The 26,931-nt window shown below is 46.7% G+C and overlaps 1 protein-coding gene across 1 annotated transcript in view; it reads right to left on the bottom strand.

The window, feature by feature from the left end:
• Positions 1–235: 235 nt before the first annotated feature.
• RAB12 (RAB12, member RAS oncogene family) overlaps positions 236–26,931 on the bottom strand; it is a 34,738-nt gene continuing 8,042 nt past the window's right edge. Inside the window, exons 2-6 of the mRNA XM_028139137.2 lie at positions 12,688–12,748; positions 4,112–4,250; positions 3,069–3,158; positions 2,341–2,445; positions 236–1,404 (exon numbers count right to left, since the gene is read on the bottom strand). Of these exons, the coding sequence (XP_027994938.2) occupies positions 1,291–1,404; positions 2,341–2,445; positions 3,069–3,158; positions 4,112–4,250; positions 12,688–12,748 (509 nt within the window). The 3' untranslated portion in view covers positions 236–1,290. The remainder of the gene's footprint in view (positions 1,405–2,340; positions 2,446–3,068; positions 3,159–4,111; positions 4,251–12,687; positions 12,749–26,931) is intronic.

The following is a 26,931-nucleotide window of genomic DNA, read 5'->3' as shown; positions in this document are numbered from 1 at the left end:
CAATTTTGGGGGGGAATATACCCAGAAGCAGAATTGCTGGGTCATAATCTATCCTGTTAAATATTTTGAGAAACTACCAAATAATTTTTTCACAGTGAAGGACACTGTATTTGTCTTATCTAAAACACTCAAAAGATTAAGAAGTGTAGTATATGAAGAATATTATCAGATATTCAAATTATAATTACACACACACAGTAATAATTACACAATAAATGTGGCAACTCAACCGTCATTCATAAATACAAAATTTTATTTGTACTTCATTAGTGTAGAAAGACCACAATGCTTTTCATATCACAACACTCAAGACACGCCAAGTTATTCAAATACATAATTACTTATTTATCTCGACTAACAAAACAGTGCAGTTTAATAAAAGATATACCAAAGATAGAGTTCACAAATTCATTATCAGACAAAAAAAAAAAAAAAAAAAAGAACACAGTCTAGGATTAACAGGAATAAGCTTTATCGTAAGGGGAAGTTTCATCATTATAAAGGTATAGAATGTTTAGGCAAATACATGTATGTTCTTTGATATAGTAAAATGTATCTCTTTAAAATTCCTTTAAACAGGATTTGTTTAGGACAGCAGCGTTTTCTTTCTTTATTGAATCTTCGTAGTTCTTAAAAGCATAAGGGATATCCACTCAGAAACTATGAGAGAGACTCTGCAGCCTCAGGACCAAGTCAAATCCTACCCTCTAACTAGTAATATTCTACCATTATATAACATTAATAAATAACCTTCAATGACGGCTATGAATGGAGCTTTTGCTTTGTGGTAGAAACACTCCCGATACTTTAAAAATGCTACAGCTAGGGAAATGTCTTGTAAATAAAGAAAAAGCACTTAAGATAGCTTTTTTTTTTTCTTCAAAAAGTCTCTGGTTTTTACAAATTTTCTTTAAAACAGTAAGCAAAGCACCACGTTCTTTCTTCTTATCAGAATATCTTCTGTCCTCATAATATAATTAACAAGGACAACTATATTATTTATTTCAAGAAACATTATAACTTTCATTTCTCCCATTCTTCATATTAGAAGTACTACATGTCCCAGTGTATGCACACTAGACACTGGGATAATGAATGAAATATAATAATTTGGAGGGATATATGTAATTTATAACCAAAACTTACCCAGGATTGCATATTTACAAGTTAGTGTATAGCTCTGACTTGCATTACAAAGTGCGAAAGGAAATTTTCAGAATGATTGTAGTGCAGAATAGAACGTTTTCCCATTTCTAGGAATCATTCCCACTTTGTCTCCAAAGTAGCAAATCAACAGCATCTGATGTGTGGTCTTGGTGGAGGCAATTCTGGTGGAATCTCAGGTTCTGGTTGTAAGGAGAGGATACTATTGGACAGCTCATTCCTTAAAATATCCAGGGGCATCTTCAGGATAAACAAAAGACAAAAACACATTTTAACTACACAATGTATAGGTAAGTGCTCTGCAAATTGTACAATTATATAAGAGCAAAGTATTTTTAAATAAAACTCTCTAATCATCAAAGTTTAACTAGACATTCAAATACTAAGCCAAAAAACAAAACAGGTTCAGGATGCATCATGTCCCTTTATACCTGAGGAGGAAGAGACAAGATGGACCTCATAAACATGTCTTTTTCATGGCCCAGTATAATGGGAACTCAGTGCATTAATACATGAAAAAGCGGTTCTGCATTCTCAGGGGGTACAGCATTACTGAAGAAAGAAATAACCTTTCTAATAAAACAGCCATTTTATTAGAAGCTTCTGAATTATGTTTGAACTGAGCAAGTAACATGTAGTTCTTACTAAAAAATCTCTGAATGTAAGCCTAAAGACGCCTGAAGAAATTGTGCTGCTCACTGAAGCTGCCTAGCAATTCTCCTGGCGCTCAGCATCGGAAAGGCTTTGGTGACAGAATCAGGCTCCTGCTAGAGCAGAGCACTGGGGGAGGCAAGGACCAGCGCTTCTCAGCTCAGATCCCTGCCCATTCCGCTGTCTCCTCATCTGTATCTAACTTAGTCCTTGTGGGAAAACAGGAACAGGAGAAAAGCAAATGTCAGATAAACATGGCACACTGTCATGCCAGTCCAGTCACTCCACCAAACTGTATTTAAGACTAAGCAAATACACTGACCATTAACACCAAGGATACTGAAAACCACCGGATGGAAGGGCTGCTGCTATAGCAGGCTCGATGCCTCTGGCCGAGTTAACAACTTCACCTGCTCCTTAAAAACTACTGTACTTCGCTTTTGAAATAATAAATCCTCAACAAAAAAATAATAAAGAAAACAGTACGTTTCAGATGAAAAACTTTCATGTCGATTTTTTTTTTACCTTTTTCAGAATGTCATCAACAAGTTTCAGAAATATTTCATCCACGTTGAAGTTATCCTTGGCACTTGCTTCACAGAACCGCATCCCAGTTATCTGCTGTGCGAACTAAGCAAACAAGTTATTTTTCTTCTGTGTGGGGTGCGATGTAGTCTAATGTATAAATGAGGCCAACGATGGGGGAATCATACCTTCTGGGCTTCAGCTATATGGGAAGGGGAGGACTAAAGGTTTGTTAAGGCCCGTGTATGCTTAACTGTAAAGTTCCTAAGTGCAGCAAATTCTTATGTTATAAGTAAATAACAAAACCCAGGGATACTATGACCTTCAATTTAAATTATGTGACCAAATTTCTAAAATTGTAATGTATCTGATATTGAAAATGTGAATATCACTAATTCTCCAAGGAAGATTAACATATATTAGAGTGAGAGACAATCATGAAAGCAACTTTATGCTTTAAAAAAAGATTTCTCTGTATATAGTGTCAGGTTAGATAGTAATGCAGCATATACTAATGTGGTTTTTTCCCTTCAATTTCAAAATGAATTTAAGGAAGTACGATTGCTAAAAAAAGCAAACATTTGAGAAGGATGTGATTGAGTGATAACTGTATAACTATTTCATAATTCTTAAAAAATTAGTAATTTGTTAAAAGGAAAAGCATATCAACTGCTAACATACTAAGTGTGGGAACTGACTTCTCTCTCCTGCCCCCAGGTTTCTCTCACCTTTTCACCCTGCTGTCTGGTGATTTCTCTGTCCGTTTCACAGTCCAACTTATTTCCAACTAAGAGAAGTTCTGCATCTTCTGAAGCATACTGTGGAATTTTAAAAGAAGCTGCATTTCAAAAATGGGCATTACCATATGCTGACAGGAAATGTAAAACGATCCAATATTTTTCACTCACTTGTTCATTCACTCTACAAATCTTTGAGCATCTTCTCTGTCCCAGGCAGACCTGGTTACTGTGGCATGGAAGACAGCTCACAGTGTGTTAGAAAGAAACGTGGTCATAGGTACTATGAACCACAATGTTCTTAGCCTCTGACCAGTAATTCCTTAGAATCTACCCTAAGGAAATGATTCAAAATAAAGGCAAAGCTTTGTACTTAAAAATGATCATTAATTAAAAAAAATGTAAAAATCCAACAAAATAGACAAAGAATGAAGTAAGTTAAGGTACATAAAAGAATGAAGCCATTAAAAACAAACAAATACATGGCCCGGTCAGTGTGGCTCAATGGTTGAGCATCAACCTATGATCTAGGAGGCCAAAATTTGATTCCTGGTCAGGGCACATGCCTAGGCTTTGGCTCGATCCCTGATAGGGGGCATACAGGAGGCAGCCGATCAATGATCCTCATCATTGGTGTTTCTATCTCTCTTTCCCTCTCCCTTCCTCTCTGAAATCAATTATATATATAAATATAAAACAAACATGCTTTGGAAGAACAGTTAATGACAGAGGAAGGCCGTCATGACAGAATATTTAGTGAAATAAGCAGGATGTAACACTGAATGAAGTATAAATTCAATTTGGTTTTTCAGGATGGCAGAACTACAGATTTGGGCTCTGAGTTCAAACAGCCCAAGGTACCAGAATAAAAATTCTGGTTTTATTACTTATAATAATAAAACTTTGGTTATTGCAATATGGATTAACGCCCTTTATAATGTAAGAGCATGCTTCATAAATGTTTTCTTTTATAAGGATTAACACCCATGAGCAAAGAGTTCATAATTGAAAAAAAAAAAAAAAGCAACACTTACCTTATCAATCATCTTCATCCATTTTGGCAAATCATCAAATGTCTCCTTCTTAGTAATATCATACACTAATATGATCCCCTTGGCACTTCTGTAATAAGCTGAGGTAATGCTGTTGAATCTCTCTTGACCTGCTGTGTCCCTAAGAAATAGCAGCCAAAAATATCAGTTCCCAAACCATAACCATAGTAAGCAACTCCACATTCCAATGCACACAGGGCGAGTGGTGGCCCCACCAGGCTGGCTCCTTCTAGTCACCAGGCCACTCCTCACGTCTGTGCATGTTCACTATTAGTGGGGATAGCTTTTCTGAGCTAGTTACATTCAAACAAAAACATAAAGGAGTCCCAATTTCTTTCAAACCAAGCGTTTGAAAATAGAAAAAAAAGAGAGCATTTTTATGGCAAAAAGTTGTAATAAAAAGAGGGAGAGAGAGGGCAGATCCCACATAATTTAACTAAAGATGCTAAAATCCTATACATAGCAAAATCTTAATTAAAAAGACAACAAACTTTCCAATGTGAAAGCTCATGCAAAAATAGCATCCCATATAATAAAAGGCTAATATGCAAATAGACTGAACGGCGGAACAACCAAACAACCGGTCACTATGACGTGCGCTGACCCTGTGCCCACCGCAGCCTCACGGCCCACAGTGCCTTTCGAGGTGCACGAATTTGTGCACTGGGCCCCTAGTTAAATATAAAAGTGATTTCTGATTTCTTAACTCATACTCATGTGACTCACTTAACCTTTTGCACTCGGATGTCGAGTATGACTCGACATGGTTAGCATTAAATCCTGAGTAGAATAAAGGAATCGAGAAAAAAGCAAGCAAGTGCAAAGGGTTAAGCTAACATTAGCTTCGGAATGAATTTTTTGACATTCAAGAATAAAATTATGAAAGCATGAGGTAACTTAATACTAGAAATTACATAAGTACACTTGACCACACTTTCCTCCCCCACAGTCATAAACTTTGCTCTAGAAGGTTCTAAATTTTTAATCGACTGCACTGTGAGGAAAATTGTTTTGGAAGGAATAAGAGAAATAGCAAAAATGAACAAGGAGTTAGATGGTGGGCTGATAATTCAACTTTTATTTTGTAGTCATAAAGTATTATGGTCAAGTCAGCTCTTCTAGGTATTTAACCTCTATCAATTGGTATATTAACAGGTATAAATGCTGTTATTCCCCCAATTTCCTCAAAGCCTGTCTGGGGTGGACAGTAGCTGTTCCTGGAAAGCTCTGCTCCAGCAGGCAGGCCCTGGGCAGTCACTGTGGGTGCCAGGTACCCGGGCACCAGTCTTGCTTCTTTAGAGAACTCAGCCTTTCTGAAATGAGCTGTTTCTAACGTGTAAAATGGTAGAAAGTTAACACCCTCTATGGGAGGCAGTCATCAACTAGGAGAAAACGAGGGATAATAATTTAAACTATTTTAGTCTACAACTCTCCTTTAACCAATCTCACTGGCTAATATCTGATTTTGTTGATAAGGATACCCACCAATGAAAAATGCTATAGAATCCTTTTAAACAGAGTAAGTGGTCAAAGGGAAAGAGGGGAGTTACCAAATAGCTTTACAGATACAGTAACGTTCATTATTCTCTGACTGCTACTTTGAAATCTAAGAACTATTTATTCTGCTGAAGTTGAGCACTTCAACATGAGGAAGGACGTAAGCACACTAGTAATGTAGAGAAGCTGGCTGTGACCTAGTTTCTCCATCTAAGAAGCCAAGAAACTGCTTGAGACAAATGTGGATCAGCAGAGCAGGGCTTCTGATCAGGGAAACAATGTCTCTAAAGATGATGTATAATTTAGCTTTCCCCAAGCCTACTGCTGGCATACGCCCAGGGGCCATGGTGGGTCACAGGGGAGTAAGCTGGGCAATGGAGTAACAACAATAAGGTTCCTCACTGCAAAGCTACTCAAAGCCTGTAGCATGACAGGTCTCAGAGGGAGAGTGTGTGCAACGTTTTCCTGGTCGAGGTGCAACTTGTGGGGACTGTGTCCCTAAAACACCCCTTGGCAGTGGCTATAATTTATGGCTTCATCCAGATTGAACCCACCACCAATTAGTTCACATTTCTGATGTTATGCCAAGCAAACAAAACTCGTTGGCAAATTCATTTCACATAAAAAACAAAGCCATTTGCTTTGTTCCAGAGGACACAAGAATCCCATGCTGTCCTTGACTGAAGGCCCGAGAGGCAAGGCTGGTCTGTTTTTGTCCACCAGGGTCCACCCAGAGCGGCTGTCAATAACATGTGCTGACCAAAACATTACGTTTAAAATGTAGAAAGTTTAATTCAGTTCAACAAGTATTTAAGTACCTACTATATACCAGCACCAAAAAACCAACACAAGTCTCTCTTTTCAAAAATTAGATAAGGTACCAATCTGATCACGCTTTTATCTTTCTATAAAGATGCAGAACCCTAGTATTTTCCCCTCTTTATCACCATGAACCCGAATTGTCGCTGTAATGACAAAGAGCTGATTTCTAGAGATTTGCAGATTATTAATGCCAGCCAAATCATCATTTACTAATAGCTAGCATGTGATCTTACTATTATTTCTCTCTTTGCTTTTGGTGTAAATTAAAAAATTCCTGCAATTGTTTCCCCAATTCGGTGATACAATGATGTTTTAAAAATTAAAAAATTCTCATCTATAATATTTAATATATCCATTGAAATGACACAATTACTAATTTGAAGGGCAGGAACCAATTTCAGTATGTGAAATGCTCTTCCTCTTCCAAGCATAGAACGAAAGGAAAGGAGTGTGGCGTTAATAGAAGAACGCTGGTGAAAACCAAGTTCCCCAACAGTGGAGATTGGCACGATGACAGAATGAGGGCCCTTACACAAAGCATTTTAATTCTGTTTGCCTAAAGTAGGAGACAAATTTCATGGTCAAGTCCATGTCAACACAATGAATCTAAGTCACCATGTATAACTTCCAGGATAGCATTTGGATGTAAATGCATGAAACTATATTCTAAGCAGAAACATTTTAATTTTAGTTATATTTTAAGTTCACACACACACATATATATATACACACTAGAGGCCTGGTGCATGAACTCGTGCACAGGTGGGGTCCAGCCGGCTGCCTTGATCAGGCCGGGCCAGCTGGGGGGAGGGGACATAGGAGGTTGGCCCTCAATTGGGGTGATGAACTCCTTTACCTTTTTCTTCTGTGAAGCTCTTTATCTGGCCTTCAATTCTAAATGAGCTTTGCTGGGTAGAGAAGGGCGTGGCAAGAAATATTCAAAGTGAAGAAGAGCAAGGACCTGCAGCCAGGGTGACCTTCCTTTTGAAAGGATGTGCTGTTCCAGAGCGAGGGTTCTGTCTCAGTGAAACCCAGGTCAGTCTTTGCATCGGGCGAATGGAATCCCTGAGGCCTATTTGAGAGTCGCCAAGGCTGGGAGCCTGATCTCAGATCAGTTAAAAACACGTTCGTGAAGGGATGTTATAGGTTCTCTCTCATCAAAAAGCCCTTGCGTGTCTGTGCTTCACCTACAGGGTTGCTTTAACACTGAAGCCTCCATCTGCAAGCCCACTGCCTCCAGGAGCTGGGGGAAAGTTGAAAGTGGTCGCGTAGATGAGGCTGGTGCCAGGTGACCTGGCAAGTGCCAGCAGTTTGACCGTCTGAGCCCCGGGCGCAGGGAGACGGGCTCTGACATCACCACCGCAGAGGATTTGACGGCATCGGCAGTGGCTTCAGGGCTTATTGCTATTTTATTTTTATCTCCTTTTCCCTTTAAACCTCTCCAGGTTGCGTGCGTTAGAGAGAGGAGCAGCCTTTGCAGCCTCCTCGGTGGAGAGCAGGCCTTCGATCTGGGTTCACACCCAGCCGGACAGAGTCCTGTTTAGAAACACGTGTGGGTCTTGCATTATTTGTGCTATTACCGATAAAGAGGGTTTTAGATTCTGGCACGTAAATATGTTTCCTGCTTATCCACGAGGGAAGGGGGCCGAGCGCAGCCACAGGCACAGCCCCAGTTCTTCACTCACTCACAGGCCTCCACCCAAGGGCGGCGATGCAGGCACTTGGCACACGGAGGGGGCCAGGGATCAGGGTCTGGCAGCAAATGCAGAACTCAGCCATCCACAGCCCTGCTTTTCCCAGGCCTTCTGTCCCAGTCCTGATTTTCCTGCTCCAGGTCTGTAGCATCTTCCTCTTGAGGCAGATTCAGCCTCTGTGGGACATGTTTATCACATGACGTTTCTCCGTGTGGATGATCAGCATGGGGGTGTTCCTGCATCAGGCTTCCTTTGGCATTGTGGTGGGGGGGGGAGGGGGGAGAGGGACAGCATAAAGGTGCGAACACAACCTGTGCAAACTCCTTGCTGAGCACCTTCTGTATACCTGGTGGGCATCTCCCCTCAGAAGGCGAGCCAACAGCTGTCGCGTGCTCCCTGTGTCCGAGACCAGCAGGTGGGGGTGGTGGTCAGGGGTGGGACAGCCAGGAGTGGGGCCATGGGAGGTTGGGGGGGGGGGGGGCTGATCGGGGCGGTTCAGGGTGGTTGGCTGCTGTAGTGCACGTCATAGCCACCAGCTGTTCCTCAATAAAGGTCGCTGGGCTTTTATATATATAGATAATATAAAAGACTAATATGCTAAGTGTCCGACCGTCCGACTGGTCGCTATGAATGCGCACTAACCTCCAGGGGGCAGATGCTCAGGAACTGCCAAGGTGCAGTGATTTGGCAGCGGCAGTTCTCAGGTGACGCACCCTGAACCAGAGAGGAGGGAGCCGATTCCTCGTGGGGCCATGTGATTCCACCTTTGGCCGTGGGTTATGTCATTGCTGGTTTACTGCATACTTACGTTTGCATTCTACACCCTGTACGACAGCAACTTTGCAGAATGCCCTCTTGCACTCCAGGACCCCTCAGGGGATGTCTGAGAGCCAGAGGGACCATGCTCACTCTGCAAACGCCAGGGAGGGACTGCGGGAGGTTGGCTCCAGGGCGTGTCCAGCCCATCTTGCCCAGTCCTGCCCCACCAGTCACCTTCCAATTAATTTCCTTTTAATGTGCATGAATCTGTGCACCAGGTCACTAATATACATATATGTAGAAACACTCTAAGTACAGAGATGTGAAAATCAGTTCTTTGATTTTCTAACCCTAGATAGATCAAGAACTGAGAAATGTGACCTAAAAATGTAACAATGACATCTGTAGCTTTGGGTACTTTAAACCTTCAAGAATCTACAGTAAATAACATTTTCTTAGATGGACTATACCCAGACATCATCAAGAAAAAAATGCATTTCTTCTGACAACACCTCTCTGTGAAGGCCGACTGGCAGTGTTTGTGGGGACTGACAGTGTACAAAATCAGAGCAGGGCTATTATTAGCAGCCTCTCTGAAGAACTCCTTCCAACCATACCAGATCCTCCTATGCCCTCAACTGGTGACAACAAAGTGACGACAACATGTCCTTGACAAAGCAGATTACAGCAGCAACAGCACAAGGACTGCTGCCGACACCAAAATAAGCCACGTGTTACTTTAAGTAATGAACCAGGACTCCATTGCTTCCTTTCTACCTACTGGATAACAATAATGTCTTTTCCTTCAGGAAAACACAAGTCCTACTTCCTAACTGAATCACTGGGATATTCCCCATAGAAAACTTGCAATCATCCTTTCAATAGATTCAGTGAATCTTGATTTTCCTCTCAGCTATATTCTTCACCGATGTACAGTTTTGAAAATTTTGAGAACTAAGTCTGAGGAGTGATGAGCGAAGGAGAAGCAGAGAAGGAGTTATTTGGGGAAATGCTTTTACACCCAAGAGAGAAGTGCTTTCAGGGTGCCCTGTGCATTTCTTGGAACTGCACTATCACACCTTTCCCCATGGACTGGGATTCGTAAGGCAGGGCCCACCTACATCAGGTTCAAAGCCACTGGAGTGAGATCTAGAAGTATCCAATGTCACCAGCACAGACTCAGTGAGCAGAGCTCCACGGGGGCACAGGGCATTTGGACACACTCTGTAAAACAGATTACTACTCCTGAGATGAAACTAAAGTATTAATACATTAATCAACATGTTTTAATCATGCCATCATTTAGACACTGCTGCCATCCACTAAGCAAGCTTCACTAACATTCTAATACTAGCTCTATCTCCTTTGCTAGGCAATCTCCATCAGAAAGTGTCTCACCTACAGGCACCATGTACAGAGGTGGTGTCAGAGACAGCAAGAGCACTGCACAGCACTGCTGCTCGGGAGTCCATGTATTCTTCTAAATTCTTCCCGACTATGCCAGAGTTAGCTTCTTTCTCGAATCCTACTTGCTACACTAACCGTTGGGAACTTAGTCCAAGTTCTACCTTTATCCTCTGATCACTAGATACAGGTGTTGGGTCTGAGCCCTTCCATCTGCAGTGATGGGCAACCTTTTGAGGTTGGTGTGTCAAACTTGGCCAAAAAACTGAGCATAACTCGGGTAGTGTGTCACTTTGAGGAAAAAACTAACTCCAAGACTCTAGTCGCAAATGTTTCATCCTCAGGCGCAGCAAATGTTTCATCCTCGGCATGTGGCTGCGTGTCATCAGAAATGGCCACACGTGTCAGTGCTGACATGCGTGTCATAGGTTCGCCATCACTGGTAGGGACTGGACCTTCTTGGACGCTGGGTCTTAGATGGAGAAGCCATGAGAAATTGTGGGTATATAAGAAGGAGTTGTCATTGCAGAAGTCAGTGGCCATAAAGCCTTCAGACAAAACAGTTCTTCAAGAAGTCCATAAAACAGGCAGCCGTACATACAACGGCTGGTGAATAGATATATCTTCCCCCACATCAGCAGTATTAGCCTCTGTAGCCTCTGTGCCTGCAGCAGCTTCTGAGTAGCCGCAAGCTGCCTCTAGACCTAGAGCTTTACATAGCAATAGTACCTGAGCTCCGTCTCAGCAGCTTCTCTCAGCCTCTCTGGTCTCTCCCCTCTCTAGCACACTCCTCTGCCCAACACACTGGCTGGTTAACATGGCAGCTATATCTGAGCTCTCTATGAGCTCTTGGCCTTACTTTGTAGCAGAATCAGCTCTTAGCTCCGTCTCTCCCTCTCCTCTCTCTAGCTCACATAATATAACATGTATATTATTCCAGACACAAAGAGGGCTTCATGCCAATAGTTACACCAATCATATTTTGGCTACAGAAGAGCACGCGTGCGCAGTATACCGTGGGATTACTGTGCGTGTGTCCTTGCACCTGCTTACGGGATCTTAGCCTAGGCGCAGAGTGGCCTTGGACATTCGGTGTATTGACAACAAGACGTCTGTGCTTTAGTTGACCTTGACTTACAGGTGGACATACTCCAAATACTTTTAAAGATGGTTTTTACCTTAAAGAGCTTATAAAATTAAAAACAGCAGCTCATGGGAAAGATACTTTGTTGCTATTTCCAGAGTTCAAAAAAATGGGCAACAAGACACAAAACAGTTTGCTGCCTTTCTGATCATGGGCCCATCTAGTAAGAAATATGCGTTATTTGGGGTATCACGTATTTAGGCTAGACTGTTAATGTTTCATAATTAAGTTAAAACAACTTAGAGTGGGTTATATAGCCACAGATGGCCAAATAAAGAATATTACCTCAGACACCTCCGATGGGCAAGCAATGTTGGTTCGGCTGCAGCTGTATCCCAGACAGGGACACGGATGAAGAATGAAGGCATGGCACTAACATTCAAGCATTAGGTGACCGATGATGCCACAGATGAGGCAGCAATTAACGCAGATGAAAGCAAACACACACATGGTGGACAAACACTCAGAGCTGAGGTTGACCTGCCGAGAGGAGTTAGTAAGCTGAGTACACTGCAGCTGTGTCGTTAAAACAAAAGGGCATTCTCAGAACAGCTCAGCGGTGACTTTTAAACCAACACCAGACCTGATCCTCTCTCCACAGATCGGTTTCCTAATGCTCCCTGTGGGCTGCTGGGAGCCAGCAGAGTTCTTAGAGCTGAACACAGTGGTAGCACAGCTGGTTTGGTCTCTCATACGACTACACTGCGAGAAAGGGGCTGAGGATTCATTTCTAGTTAACATTAATGAGGGCTAACTTCATGTGGCATCAGCAATGTGGCCAGAAGGAGTGTGTGTGTCCCACAGTGATATTCACTCTGTGCCACCAAGAAGAGTCCCTGAACTCTAGAGGTTATCTGGCTTGAAACTGTGTAAATCTGGTCAGAAACATACTGAACTTTCTTTGAATACTATCAAACAAAGTAACTTTAAAAACATGAAGACAAGCTTATCAGCAATCATTTTAGTGATGACAGTTTTGTCAAATGATTTGAAAATAGAGACAAAGACTCCAAATTTACTATCACTGGCGTCCTTCTTTGCACAACTGCCCATGTGCAAATGTGAGTATGAAATAAGCAGACTCTTCTAAATTCTCTCTCACTGTTCATTTTATTTAAACATGAGCAAAGGAGAGGAAAAGTAGGAGAGCAAACCAGCTCAAATGGTTAATTGTATTAGACAAGCGTATGGACTGTTAAACATGAATGGCAATTACAGGGTACAGATTCTCCACTTACCAGATCTGTAGTCTAATTTTCTTTCCTCTTAGCTCTACAGTTTTTATTTTAAAGTCAACACCTGTAAATAAAACAAATTAAGATGAAAAAAAGATGCAATTTAAAAAATCCCACTTATACATTTTAATATATCATTATCAGAAAAACAAAAAACAACACGGATATTAGCAACTCTCAAAGGGGAAGAGCAGAAGCACGCCAGTATCTGTAAGCACCCAGTATTCCACACTTCAATACACAACTGTAAGTCAACCTATGCTGTTTTACCCTAAATAGTTATGGAGCATGTACTATTCATAATATAATTTAAAAAATTTTAATTTCTAATTACTATAATTTATTACTACCATAAATTTAGCATAAAATCAGTTAAATTATATTTAATGATTACATCAATAAATGGATTTAAAAGAATGTTACCTGGGTGAAAATTCTTATATAGAACACTGGAAAGAAACCAAGATGGCGGCATAGGTTAAACACCTAACCTGCAGCCGGGCACAACAATTTCAAAAATACAACTAGAGGTCAGAACGGACATCGTCCAGAACCACAGGAGAGCTGGCGGACTGAAATACCCACAGCTGGGGGGAAGGAGAAGGCCACGGGGACAGTCGGGGAAGCCGTAAAAGCCTGAGGTATGGAGAAACGGGCGGAGACACGAGCACACGCGCCTGCGGGGAGGATGGAACCGGAGAGGAGGGGGCGGCTGATGACCTGGCCGGAGTTCACTGGCAGGAAGGAGATAAAGGCTCCGGAGTGCACTGAGCACCGGCTCCGATTGCACTGAACCCCATTCCGGGCGAAACCCTGGGAAACTCACTCACTTTCGCAACTCCGCCGCCCCCCGCAGGCCACCCGGCCCGGGACGCTGGGGACGCCGCCGCAGCGGCGGCGCCCAGAGCCCGGCGGCCTCCCAGCACCCGTCCCCGCCGCGCAACCCCCGCGCGCCTGGTGCCGCGGGCCGGGCGCCCTCTCCGTGCACCTCCCGGCGGCGCTAGACTTCAGTAGAGTTGACTGAATCCAAGGGATTAAGAAGTATAAATTGGGGGGACGCCGCGGCGGCGACGTCCGGAACGCGGCGATGGCGGTGCCTGGAGCTCGGCGGCCGCCCAGCGCCCGTCCCAGCCGCGCGACCCTCGCGCGCCTGGTTCCGCGGGACGCGCGCAACGCGCACTGGATGGAGGCCCGGGCGCCCTTTCCGTGCACCTCCCAGCGGCGCTAGACTTCAGTAGAGTTGACTGAAATGAAGGGATTAAGAGGTACAGATTGGGAAGTATGAAAAAGATGGCGGCGGAGGTTAGGGGCTGTTCTGTTGCCTCGCACCCAGCGAAATCGGAGGGGATGAGGTGTGGAGGTGCGTGGGTCTGGCTGGTGGCGGGGGAGAGGGGCTTTTGTTCCAAACCTAGGGGAGATTAGCTCTCCATCACCCTGAAACCCATCTTCTGGCGAACCCCGGGAGACACACATGCCTGCGGGGAGAGGCGGGACTCTTGCGGAGGTGCGCCCAGCAATCAGTGTTTGCTGCGCTGGAGTGCGGAACGAGGGGACTTAGATACGTGGAAGGCAGAAGGACCAGACTCACAGCCATCTTGGCTCGCCGCACCATGGCCTGTGGGCGCCCTGAGACCCCGCCCCGCCCTGGGACCCGCCCCGCACGTTTTGAAGACCTGCCCCGCAAGTCTTGCAGGCACACCTGCGCCCCAAGCAACGGCTTATGCATGTGGGTGGCCTGCCCTCTGGCAGCGGACCAGATGATCTGCTGTTCTAGTCCGACTGCTCCAGGGCCACTCAGACAGGAGGAAGAAACTACAGTTTTTGCTGTAATCCTTGCTGAGTGCCTAAGGCAGTAGCTGATCTACACCCCATTGGAGACCCAGAAACGAGGGCATCTGGTGGTCTGTGGGAGATGACACCAGATTTCAACCACGTGCATAAGGGACACATTCAACGGGAATATTCAGTGAGCGCCAAAGCTTTGCTGCACCAAGACCCGGCCCATAAACGTGTCTCCTGCACAGCAACTCTTCCTTTATAGACAAAGAGAGCCCCCCCAGTGACACCAACAACAATCAAGACTTAACTATACAAAGGAGGACCAAGATGGAGGCATAGGGCAGAAGCCAGATTGTTGCCTACCACAACAACTTTGAGACTACGACAAGAGAGCAGAGCAGACACCATCCAAGACCACCATAGGGCTGGCTGAGTAGATGCTCTACAACTAGAATAAAAGAGGGGGATGTGGGATGATGCTGATGCCGGTGACCCAAAGACCACACTTTAAGAACTACGGCTCAGGCGACACAAAAGAACTAAGGCTCAGGCGATACAACAGCGGCCTGGAACGTGCTCGGCGCAGATCCCCCGGCGGTCTCCGGCTGAGGGGACGGCTCCACTGGCAGCCAAGCACGGACAGACGAACCCCTATGAGACATGGGGTGGGAGACTCCGCGCTTGCTGACCTCTGAGTCCGTCAAGAATCTCAACGCCCCAGAAGCGGCCAGGTGCGCATGCTCGGTGACCAGCCACCGATGCAGACCCAAGGGCCGACGCAGCGACGCCAGACTGGCCCACCGCCATGCACCGGGTGCACCGGAGCTTCGCCGAGCCGCCGCCCGACGAGTTCTGCAGCAGCCATACTGGAGCTCTGGAAGGATGGCCAGGGGAATTGCTGAGGGGGGATTGACCGGCAGGAATTGGGATCGGGAAGACGGGGCCCCGCTGAGACCCGGGTGCGGGCGGGGTTGCGCGCCTCTGGGCTCGGGTGTGGTCACACGCCTCTGGGTATAAGTGAGGCCTCACGTCCCTGGGTCTAGGTGAGGCCACATACCCCTGGGTCCAGGTGAGGCCGGACTCCGGGTCCGGGTGAGGCCAAGTGCCCCTGGATCCGGATGACGCTGGATCCCGTGCCCGGGCGAGGCCAAGCGCCCCTGGGTCTGGGAGAGCCCACACACCCCTGGGTCCAGGCGAGACCATGTGTCCCTGGATCCGGGTGAGGCCTCGTGCACCTAGGCCCGGGTGAGCCCAAGTGGCCCTGGGTCTGGGAGAGGCTAAGCGTCCCTGGGTCCGGGTGAGACCATGTGTCCCAGGATCTGGGTGAGGCCTCGTGCACCTAGGCCCGGGTGAGCCCAAGTGGCCCTGGGTCTGGGGGAGGCCAAGCGCCCCTGGGTCCGGGTGAGACCATGTGTCCCTGGATCTGGGTGAGGCCTCGTGCACCTAGGCCCGGGTGAACCCAAGTGGCCCTGGGTCTGGGAGAGGCTAAGCGTCCCTGGGTCCGGGTGAGACCATGTGTCCCTGGATCTGGGTGAGGCCTCGTGCACCTAGGCCCGGGTGAGCCCAAGTGGCCCTGGGTCTGGGGGAGGCCAAGCGCCCCTGGGTCCGGGTGAGACCATGTGTCCCTGGATCTGGGTGAGGCCTCGTGCACCTAGGCCCGGGTGAGCCCAAGTGGCCCTGGGTCTGGGGGAGGCCAAGCGCCCCTGGGTCCGGGTGAGACCATGCGTCCCTGGATCCGGATGAGGCCTCGTGCACCTAGGCCCGGGTGAGCCCAAGTGGCCCTGGGTCTGGGAGAGGCCACGCGTCCCTGGGTCCGGGTGAGACCATGTGTCCCTGGATCTGGGTGAGGCCTCGTGCACCTAGGCCCGGGTGAGCCCAAGTGGCCCTGGGTCTGGGAGTGGCCAAACGTTCCTGGGTCTGGGTGAGACCGTGTGTCCCTGGATCCGGGTGAGGCCTCGTGCACCTAGGCCCGGGTGAGCCCAAGTGGCCCTGGGTCGGGGAGAGGCCAAGCGTCCCTGGGTCCGGGTGAGACCATGCGTCCCTGGATCCGGGTGAGGCCTCGTGCACCTAGGCCCGGGTGAGCCCAAGTGGCCCTGGGTCTGGGAGAGGCCAAGCGTCCCTGGGTCCGGGTGAGACCAGGTGTCCCTGGATCCGGGTGAGGCCTCGTGCACCTAGGCCCGGGTGAGCCCAAGTGGCCCTGGGTCTGGGGGAGGCCAAGCGCCCCTGGGTCCGGGTGAGACCATGTGTCCCTGGATCCGGATGAGGCCTCGTGCACCTAGGCCCAGGTGAGGCCACGTGCCCGTGGGTCTGGGAGAGGCAAAGCGTCCCTGGGTCCGGGTGAGACCATGTGTCCCTGGATCTGGGTGAGGCCTCGTGCACCTAGGCCCGGGTGAGCCCAAGTGGCCCTGGGTCTGGGAGTGGCCAAACGTACCTGGGTCTGGGTGAGACCGTGTGTCCCTGGATCCGGATGAGGCCTCGTGCACCTAGGCCCGGGTGAGCTCAAGTGGCCCTGGGTCGGGGAGAGGTCAAGCGTTTCTGGGTCCGGGTGAGACCATGCGTCCCTGGATCCGGGTGAGGCCTCGTGCACCTAGGCCCGGGTGAGCCCAAGTGGCCCTGGGTCTGGGAGAGGCCAAGCATCCCTGGGTCCGGGTGAGACCAGGTGTCCCAGGATCCGGGTGAGGCCTCGTGCACCTAGGCCCGGGTGAGCCCAAGTGGCCCTGGGTCTGGGAGAGGCCAAGCGTCCCTGGGTCCGGGTGAGACCATGCGTCCCTGGATCCGGATGAGGCCTCGTGCACCTAGGCCCGGGTGAGGCCACGTGCCCCTGGGTCTGGGAGAGGCTAAGCGTCCCTGGGTCCGGGTGAGACCATGTGTCCCTGGATCTGGGTGAGGCCTCGTGCACCTAGGCCCGGGTGAGCCCAAGTGGCCCTGGGTCTGGGAGAGGCCAAGCGTCCCTGGGTACGGGTGAAGCCAGATCCTGGGTCCGGGTGAGGCCGTGCGCCCCTGGATCCATCCGGGTGAGGCTGGGTCCCAGGCCCAGGTGAGAACACGCGCCCCTTGGGTATGGGTGAGGCCACGTGCCCCTTAGTCCGGGTGACGCCGTGCCCCTGGGTTCGGCCGAGACCAAACCAGAGGGAGTCGGACCTCCGTTACCACCATTTGTCCACCATCCAGAGCTGAGGGGTCAGTGCTGACATGTACACATAAGGAACTACTGGACATCGAAATTGGGTCTCAAAAGAACTGTTGGTCCAGGGGGAAGCTCGCTACAGATTGATTCATTTGCCTGTCAGCATAAATATTATTGCTCGTCTCACATTCAGTTCTTATTAGTATATATCTAGTGACATATGATCTCGTTCATCTAGAGGAAATGATGAACAACATAGACTGAGGAACAAGAACAGAACCAGAAGCAAGGAGGCATCGATCGGATTATCGGGCCTCAGAGGGAGGATAGAAGAGGGTAGGGGGAGGGTGGGGGAGGGGGAGAGTTCAACCAAAGGACCTGTATGCATGCATATAAGCCTATCCAACGGTTAAGTTCAACAGGGGATGGGGGCATGCGTGGGGAGAGGGGTGGGATGGGAATGGGGGGATGAGGACAAATATGTGACACCTTAATCAATAAAGAAATTAAAAAAAATAAATAAATAAAAAAAATAAAAATAAAATAAAAAAAAAAAAAAAAAAAAAAGAACACTGGAAACAATCTTGATTTCAAACAGCCTTATTCTGAATTTACAAATTATTGTATTAAATTCTTTTAGCATTTGCACAAAATTTAGTTAATATATAAACAGTACTTATTTATTATATGGTCAATAGTGTGGAAGAGGAATTATTTTTTTAAATTTACACATAAAAATTAAAATTAACAATTTTTATTTATTTCAATATTAACAAGCAAACCATCATGTATCACTGTATCTTTCCAATTCCAATGATTTTTAAACCAAATTTTTATTTGTGTAGGTTGCCATCTCAGTTATAGAAAACTTAAATATTTAAGACAGTATTTTTCACACAATTTTCAAAACTAAAAAAAAGTAAACCAAAGGAATGCTGGCTAAATTTGAGAACTAGAAACATATTCTTCACAGGAACTACTTCTCAACGCTTTGTAGGATGCAGTGTGCTCATGCTGCCTGACCTCCAATAAGCAGGGGGAACACATCTACCCATGAGTGCCCTGTGGCCACAGAGAGCAGGGACCCCCTCCCAGGCTCTCCACTTCAGGGAGCTGATGCAGCACTTCAATGTCAGATGATGTTCTTGAGGTGAAGGGAGAGGCATATGACTGGCTTTTATAATTAGTAACACCCTGTGGACACCAATGTAATACCAAAAGACATGTTTACAACCCTGAGCAGAGGTGGGGCAGTAGCCCTCATCTGTACAATACAGAGAAATTGCGTGAATATAAAATGTCACAAGAAAACAAAGCTATTCGTAATCTCTTACACCAGATATAATTTCAAATGTCACCAAGTGAAACCTGGTCAATTCAATTTCACTTTCACTTCTGGAATAAATTTGCTTTCCAGAATCAAATGACACTGAAACCACCTTAAAACACGAAGTATGTTTGTGCATCAACAGTATCCTCAGAGTTCCTTAATGGCTCAACCACAGGGGAAGAGTGTGGCTTAGAGTGATATTCTACAAGGCACAAAAAGCAGCCTGGAGATATCTGTTATGTTCTGATTTTAAACAGACAAAAACAGTCTTCCTTACATTAGCATCAAGTTGGGACCTCACTATGTAACTCTGTGATGGCAATTTATAAATCAAATTTGTATTTTGTTACGACTACTATTGTTTTACTTTTATTTCCAGTTATTTTTATTTTTTAAGATTCAGTTAAGGGAACTAACTTTTATAATACATATCACAGTGGCTACTACTTTATTGCACTTGTGAGCTCTACTTCAAATCAACTAAAAGAATCCTTTGAAACAGCTAGTGCAAATAATTTTGTTTTGATTAGGCTGTTTTCTCTGCTAAGAATTGCTCTGAGCCTGAACATGTCAGACACTCTTTTTCAACCAACTTGAATAATTTATCAACGTTAGCAGTCCTACACTAGGACTATTTTGTAAGCACAAAGTTCAATACGTAAAGTAAAAGGAAAATGTACTAATATTCAAAATCAAGAAATAAGTGGTAAGGTTAAGATAATTTAAACACGAAAACAAAGTAAAGATGACAGTGAACATGGTTCATAATCTGTTTAGCCAAAATGAAAACTGTCTAGTTCAGTGGTCGGCAAACTCATTAGTCAACAGAGCCAAATATCAACAGTACAACGATTGAAATTTATTTTGAGAGCCGAAAACTGACTTCTGCGCATGGGCCACGAAGTTTCAATTGCACTGTACGTGCGCCCCGCATGTGGTATTTTGTGGAAGAGCCACACTCAAGGGGCCAAAGAGCCGCATGTGGCTCGCAAGCCACGGTTTGCCAACCACTGGTCTAGTTTTAGTGAATAGATTGACGACAAAGGAACTAACAACAGCAGAAAAATACCCGGGGCTAAATCCAAAACTCCATAAAAGGAACAGCTGATTAAAATGGTCTTCTCTTAGATGAAATATCCTTTACATCTAACAGACACTAGGTGGCTTGCAAAGGATTGGGAACTTACTCCAATTTAAGGCTTAGAAACACATCCTTGTATCAAAGCATACGACTAAACATTCTTAGAAACTTTCTTACATTAAATCAAAGTATCTCTTAATGCTGTCTATTTATAATATTTGCATGCTATAGAAATGGTAAAGATCCCTAATAAAAGGCAGCAAGTCATTAAAGCCTTAAACATTCATATTAGTTTGGAAGAAGTCAGCACAGAGAAGTTTCGCCTCACTAAGGAGGAATGCCTACAGACAACGCTTATAAACAAACAGGGAGGCACCTTCATTTCCATCCACAGCACTTGCCGAAATCCCAGTTTTCTACAGGTCTCTTGACTAATAGGAAGTGATCAGCCCTACTACTCCATCAGTTGATGGGGACAGTCCCTGCCCTCAAAGAGCTTAGTCATACCGACCTAATCAACAAACACCCCATGCACTTGGCAAAGAAATGCTTTTCTCTGCTGTCCTCTCGTAGAGAGCCTCCTTGAGTGCCCAGAATGTAGGTCCTAGTGATTCCTGTCTGAACCCTTATGATGGCCCCACCCCTTCCCCTCAATTCCTCATGTACTCCCAGTTGTTGAGCCTGAACTCTTTTTTAGCCCTTACCACCTTGCTCCTTCTTTGTTGTTGGTGTCCTCTCTGAGGACACAGTCTTTGACTCCTGAAAGCCTAGGATAATGCCTGGCAACTCAATAAATCTGATGAATGGACCCCCTCCCATAATCAAATGCTGGATATGTAAGGAGGAATGATGCTATTTGGGGAAAAGTTAGGGAAATTCAGGACTTAGGATTTTAAAGCCAAACAAACAAAACACTTAAGTAGTAAAAAGAAAGTGCAACTGTCCTGTTTGGGCAGAGCAGTGGGATTCCTACAATTCCTATTATTGATATAAATCCTTAGAGGATGGAGCAGTCTTAATATACTCATGTCTGTGGATTCCTGCAATAGAGAGGAATTGACAGGAGTGCTCCAGCCATGAAGTCAGAAGAGAAACAGTCCAGAGATGGAAGACGCTGACGATGCCTTGCCATACTAGCAGTCAGCAGATATGCGTCACTGCAGATTGCCCAGGACCAAACCAGAGAGGGTCAGACCTGCAATACCACCATTTGTCCACCATCCAGAACTGAAATATCATTGCTGTTATGAACACATTAACAACTGTTGGACATAGAAACCGGGACTCAAAAGAACTGTTGGCCCAGAAAGAAACTCACTACAGACTGATTCATTTGCCTCTCAGCATAACCATTATTGCTTGTCTCATTTTCAGTTCCTATAAGTGTATTCCTAGTATCACATGAGCTCACTCATCTAGGGGAAAAGATGAACAACATAGACTGAAGAACAAGAACAGCATCCATCAGACTGTCAGACCTCAGAGGGAAAGTAGGGGAGGGTGGGGACAAGGGAGATAGATCAACCAAAGGACTTGTGTGCTTGCATATGAGCCTAACCAATGATCACGGACAACAGGGGGAGGGGGGCTTGTGTGTGGGGGGGATTGGGAAGGGAACGGGGGGAGGGGGTTGAGGACAAATATGTGATACCTTAATCAATAAAGTAATTAAAAAAATATATATACTCATGTCTTCCCCCAACATACAGCCATCCCAGGAATTATGGTAACCGTTTATTCAGTTGCTTAGATGGGAGTGGTCCACTAAGTGTATTATTCTGACAATAGGAGCTTACCTTTCTTTCTTTTTTTAGACCCTCACTCGAAGATATGCTTTTATTAATTTTAGAGAGAGAGAAGCATTGATGTGAGAGAGACACATCGATTGGTTGCCTCCCACATGTACCCCGACCAGGGCTGGAAATCATACTTGCAACCCAGGAACATGCCCTTGACTGGAAATTGAACCCAAGACCCTTTGGTCCACATGTCGGTGCTCTAACCATTGAGCGACTGGCCAGGGCTGTCTTCTTTTTTATCTCAATGACCTTTAATAGCAACAATAGTGGGCATTTGTCAAACATGCTGTGCCTGACATCCAACACACGGAATCCTCCAGCAGCCCAATGAGGAATGCACTATTATCCTCATTTTGCAGAAGAAAACAGTAGAATGGAGAGAGGAAAAGGTGATTTGCATCAAGGTTATAGCACATGCTAGCTCAGGGGCAGATATTTGATTCAAATTTGTAACACTGCCCACAAATGAAAGTCAAATGCTTGAAAAAAGGAAAGTGTGAAATGTTCTGTAAATGACCCAGAATCACCACATCAAGCTGTTAAAGAACAGAGCTTAACTTTGCAATTTGCCTTTTTCTTTGTGTTCGTCTTCATAAACCTTAGCAATAGCATAAATAATTTGTATACTTAGTGCAGATAAAATTTCTAAGTTCCCTTCCCTTAAGGCAAAACATTTCCAAAACATTAGTGTATTTCTTCTGCTGGGCCACAGAAGTTACAAAAGAGAAAATAAAATAATAAACAGAAGCTTCTTCCTGCACATTCCTTTCCAGTAAAAGCTAAAAAAAAAAAAAAAAAGCAGCAAAAATAACACCATGGTTCATGCCTATAATTACAGCTGAATGGATGTCCTCTCCTTTTTCTTCTCTGCCCGACCCCACCATCAAAGATTTGATTTTATCTTACTTAACACTTTCAGGAAGTTGAAGGGTTTCAGACTTTGAAACATGCCTCAGTTCAAATAGTGGTTGCAATTTTAATGCCACTTTACAATATCTATCTTAAATCTGTATAGCTTTTCTTCCAAGGATATACCTTATAAAGTGTCGCCCAATTTTCGATGTAATATTTCTACCAAGGGAGAGTGTTTCTAGCATTTTCACCAAGAGCGAGAAAATAAAGTCAGAAATGCATAAAGGTCACATAAGGTAAATTTATCATTAAAAAACAAGTCGCGCCTTAGCCAGTTTGGCTCAGTGGATAGAGCATCCGCCTGTGGACTGAACGGTCACAGGTTCGATTCTGGTCAAGGGCACATGCCTGAGTTGCAGGCTCGATCCCCAGTAGGGGCATGCAGGAGACAGTCAATCAATGATTCTCTCTCATCATTGATGTTTCTCTCTCTTTCTCCCTCCCTCTCTGAAATCAATAAAAATACATTAAAAGAAAAACAAACAAAAAAGCCAAGTCACATGACTGAGCCAGTCTTCTGTCTAAACACCACCTAGCAGAATACAACAGAAATTCCCACAGGAAAGCACCATATAAATGTCAGTAGACCATCTTTCAATTTCTGCACTAAAAGCACTGAACTTGAGAACTCCTATTATTTAATACTAGTAGCCCTGAGCACGAATCCATGTGCCAGTAGCTCTCTGCGGGGCCTCGCTGCTCTGCGCCTGCTGCCCAGAGGCTCTCCGCAGCCCAGAGGCCCATCCGTGGCTGGGGGGCGGGGGGGGGGGGGGGGGGGGGGACTCCAGCGGGGCTGAGAGGACTGGACACCGCCATCTTGTGACGGAGTGATGGTTAATTTGCATATTACCATTTTATTAGATAGGACTAGAGGCCCTATGCACGAAATTCGTGCACGGGTGAGGTCCCTAGGCCTAGCTGGCAATTGAAGCGCGAGCATCTGGCATGGAAGGGCACGTCCCAGCTGACCTCTGGGCCCTGGGCAGCACCTGGGCTGCCGGGCCCCCGCGTGCCCTGCTCCACTTGAGTCACAGCGCCTGAGTCCCCAAGTGGAAATGTGATGAGTGCAGCTGGACGCTGCGGGCCGGGCGCAGCATGGGCCTCTGGGCCACCCAGGGGCACCGCACACAAGGTGGGCGGGCAGCATGCTCTCTTCTGGCCAGCCTTGCAGACCAGCTCCTGCGTGACGAGTGTCCCTGCATCCTGTGCCCGCTGCCCTCCATGGTGTTTATCCGAAGAAGCAGCAGGAGCAGCAGCTGCAGCTCTACTCCAAGAAGCAGTAAGCACAGGGCCGGGCAGCCAGAGAGGGGCTGTGAGCAGAGAGCAAGGGACCTGGTGTGGTGCCTGATCCAAGGCCACGAGCACGTTCGGCACCCGGGCTGAGGCCTTGGCTGGAGCCCGAGGTTAGGGCAGAGGCCGAGCCTGATCGGGGCCGAGACTACTGGGGCAGGAGCTAGGCCGAACCGGAACCCATGGGGAGCCTGACCGGCCCCCGTGGTCCTGGCGGCTGTGGCCTGGCTCACCTGTAACAGGCCACACAGGTACAGGGCGGGCTTCTCGCAGGTGCCCAGCACCTGAGCGAAGGGACTTCCCCGGTGTGCAAGCCCTGGGGTCCTGGGGGAGGTAAGCAGGGGAAGTGAGAGCGAGCTTGGCACCACACCTCTGTCCCAGTTATCCCACCCCCAGGTAGCCCGCGAGAGGTCACAGTCCCCCCACCCGGGTGCCGCGGGAGGTTGGTCACCACCACCCACCCTCAGTTCCCCATCCCAGCCTGGGGCCAGGCCCCAATCAGGCGATTGGCGAGGGGGAGAGGGGGAGGGGGGAGGCGCCTGCCAGCCGGGGGAGAAACCTGGGAGGTTGGCTGCTGGTCCCAAGGAGGGAGCCGACCCTCGGGCCCCCTGGGAAAGGGGCTGCATTGCCGCCACCCACCCCCAGTTCCCTGTCCCAGCCCGAAGCCTGGCCCTAATCGCAATGGGGGCCTGCTGGCTGGGGGAGAGACTGCAGTAGGTTGGCCGGCAGGCCCCATCTGGTGATTGGGGTCTGTGGGCCAGGGGCAGCTCCTGCATTGAGTGTCTGCCCCCTGCTGGTCAGTGCGTGTCACAGCGACTGGTCATTCCATCGTAACGGTCGCTTAGGCTTTCATATATATATATACATATACATACACACACACACACATACATATACACATATACACACACACACACTAGTGGCCTGGTGCATGAAATTTGTGCACATTAAAAGGGAATTAATTAGAGGGAATATTTTAATATTACTATTTGCCCTTTCTCTATAATAGAAGTGTCAGAGATGAAAGAAAATTAGTAAAATGTATATGAGAATATTGCTGTCAGAGTATGGGGCATGCCGCAGGACCAGAGTCAAGGCCCTGCCCACCCGCGTGCACCTCGAAATCGCGCGAAACCCAGACCTGGCCGGCCCCACCCCTGTCAAGCCCCGCCAGGCGGGTACACAGCCTCAGGTCCCCTGTCAAGCCCTGCTGGGTAGGGGGCATGGCCTGAGGTCCCCTGTCAAGCCCCACTGGGCGGGGGGGCACAGCTCTGGTCCCCCACCCCAGCCCGGCGCCACACAGCCTCAGGTCCCTGCTGATCGCTCGTTACGGGAACCCTGCCTCCGCTGTGGGCGCAGCCATCTTGTGACAGTGTGATGGAGTGAGGGTCAATTTGCATATCACATCTTTATTATATAGGATTATCTGGCTTTCCCTACTTTCACTATTATGAGTCTTTGATGAAATAGAAACTAAGTACTATAACTAAAATATTCTGATGATTCTCAGAAGTAGGTACCATTAAAATAGTAAAATAATTGCATGTCATTAACCCTACCAGACCGCTGTACTGATTTTCGGTAATTTCCGAATCTGCCGCTATACCGCTGTAACTAATTTTTGGTACTTTGCCTAGAACTATTTTCTACAATGTCTCCAAGTTCCATCTTATTCTAACCACTTGTTTGCATGTAACTAACATTTTTCTATATCATGTTGATTTTTTCTCTTTAATGCTCAGGAGCCCAGGTATAGGGGACAGTTAGGTTCAGGGCCTCAGGTCTGGTAGGGTTAAAAAATGCTTATCAGGCCTGAGGATAACAAAAGCCTATCCTAAGTTTAAGAACATCTGCCTCTCTTTCATTCCAGGTTGACATGCCTCCACTCCAGCATGTGAAGACTCCCTGTGCCTGTCCTTGACATATGCAGGAGCACAAGGAGACAGCCTTGCACTTGGCTGGAACAAACACACAATGACACCACAAACTACATCAGGCAGGGACAGAAGAGAGCCTGAGGTTATCAGAGAAGAGGCTTGGGGAAACAGAGTATGTGTACCACCTGGGAGTCCATCAGAACAGGTGGGTGGTTCCATTTCCATGAACCATCCTATATAATAAAAGGCTAATATGCAAATCGGCCGAAACATGGAACAACTGGTTGCTATGACGTGCACTGACCACCAGGGGGGCAGATGCTGGGCTCATGGCTGGCGAGCGCAGTGGCAGGAGCCTTTCCTGCCTCCTCGGCAGCGCTAAGGATGTCCGGGGGGGAGCAGGCCTAAGCTGCCAGTCGAACATCCTCTGAGGGCTCCCAGACTGCGAGAGGGCACAGGTTGGGCTGAGGGACACCCCCCTCTCCCCGAGTGCACGAATTTCGTGCCTCTAGTACATGTATAAAACAATTTCACAGAAAGGGGTTTATTCCCTTTATAATAAGAAGATTAAAAACTATTTTGTGGTGTTTACTATGTTTCAGGTACTAGTCTAAAGGCTTTACATTTACTCACTGTACATAACTCACTGCATTATATCCTCTTAACAATTTGAGGCAGATATTACCATTGTCCCCATTCTACAGGTGAGAAAACACATCAGAGGTTGGTTACTTGCCCAAGGTCACCAAGCTGGTATTAGAGCACAAATCTGAATCTGAGCTGAATGGCTCCAGGCTATGCTCCTCCCTGTGCAGCCTCACCTGATGAATGAGGGTATGGCTGCAAGAGAGGTATAAACATGTACTCAATGTTCAAAAAGAATTCTCATTGTTAGGGAAATACTGCAAAGTAAAAATGAGGGATGCTGGCTGGCTTAGACAGACTGCTCCTGCATCCGCAGGCCTTCCTCGGCTCACAGACCCCTATCAGAAAAAGCAGTCATTTCAACCCCTTGATGGGGGGAGGGGAAGAAGAGAGAGGAAGAATCTGGA

Source organism: Eptesicus fuscus, chromosome 12 (assembly GCF_027574615.1).
Source record: "Eptesicus fuscus isolate TK198812 chromosome 12, DD_ASM_mEF_20220401, whole genome shotgun sequence".
NCBI classification, from domain to species: domain Eukaryota; kingdom Metazoa; phylum Chordata; class Mammalia; order Chiroptera; family Vespertilionidae; genus Eptesicus; species Eptesicus fuscus.
Note: the sequence above shows the minus strand (reverse complement) of the source record. Positions and strands in the feature narration are given on the sequence as shown.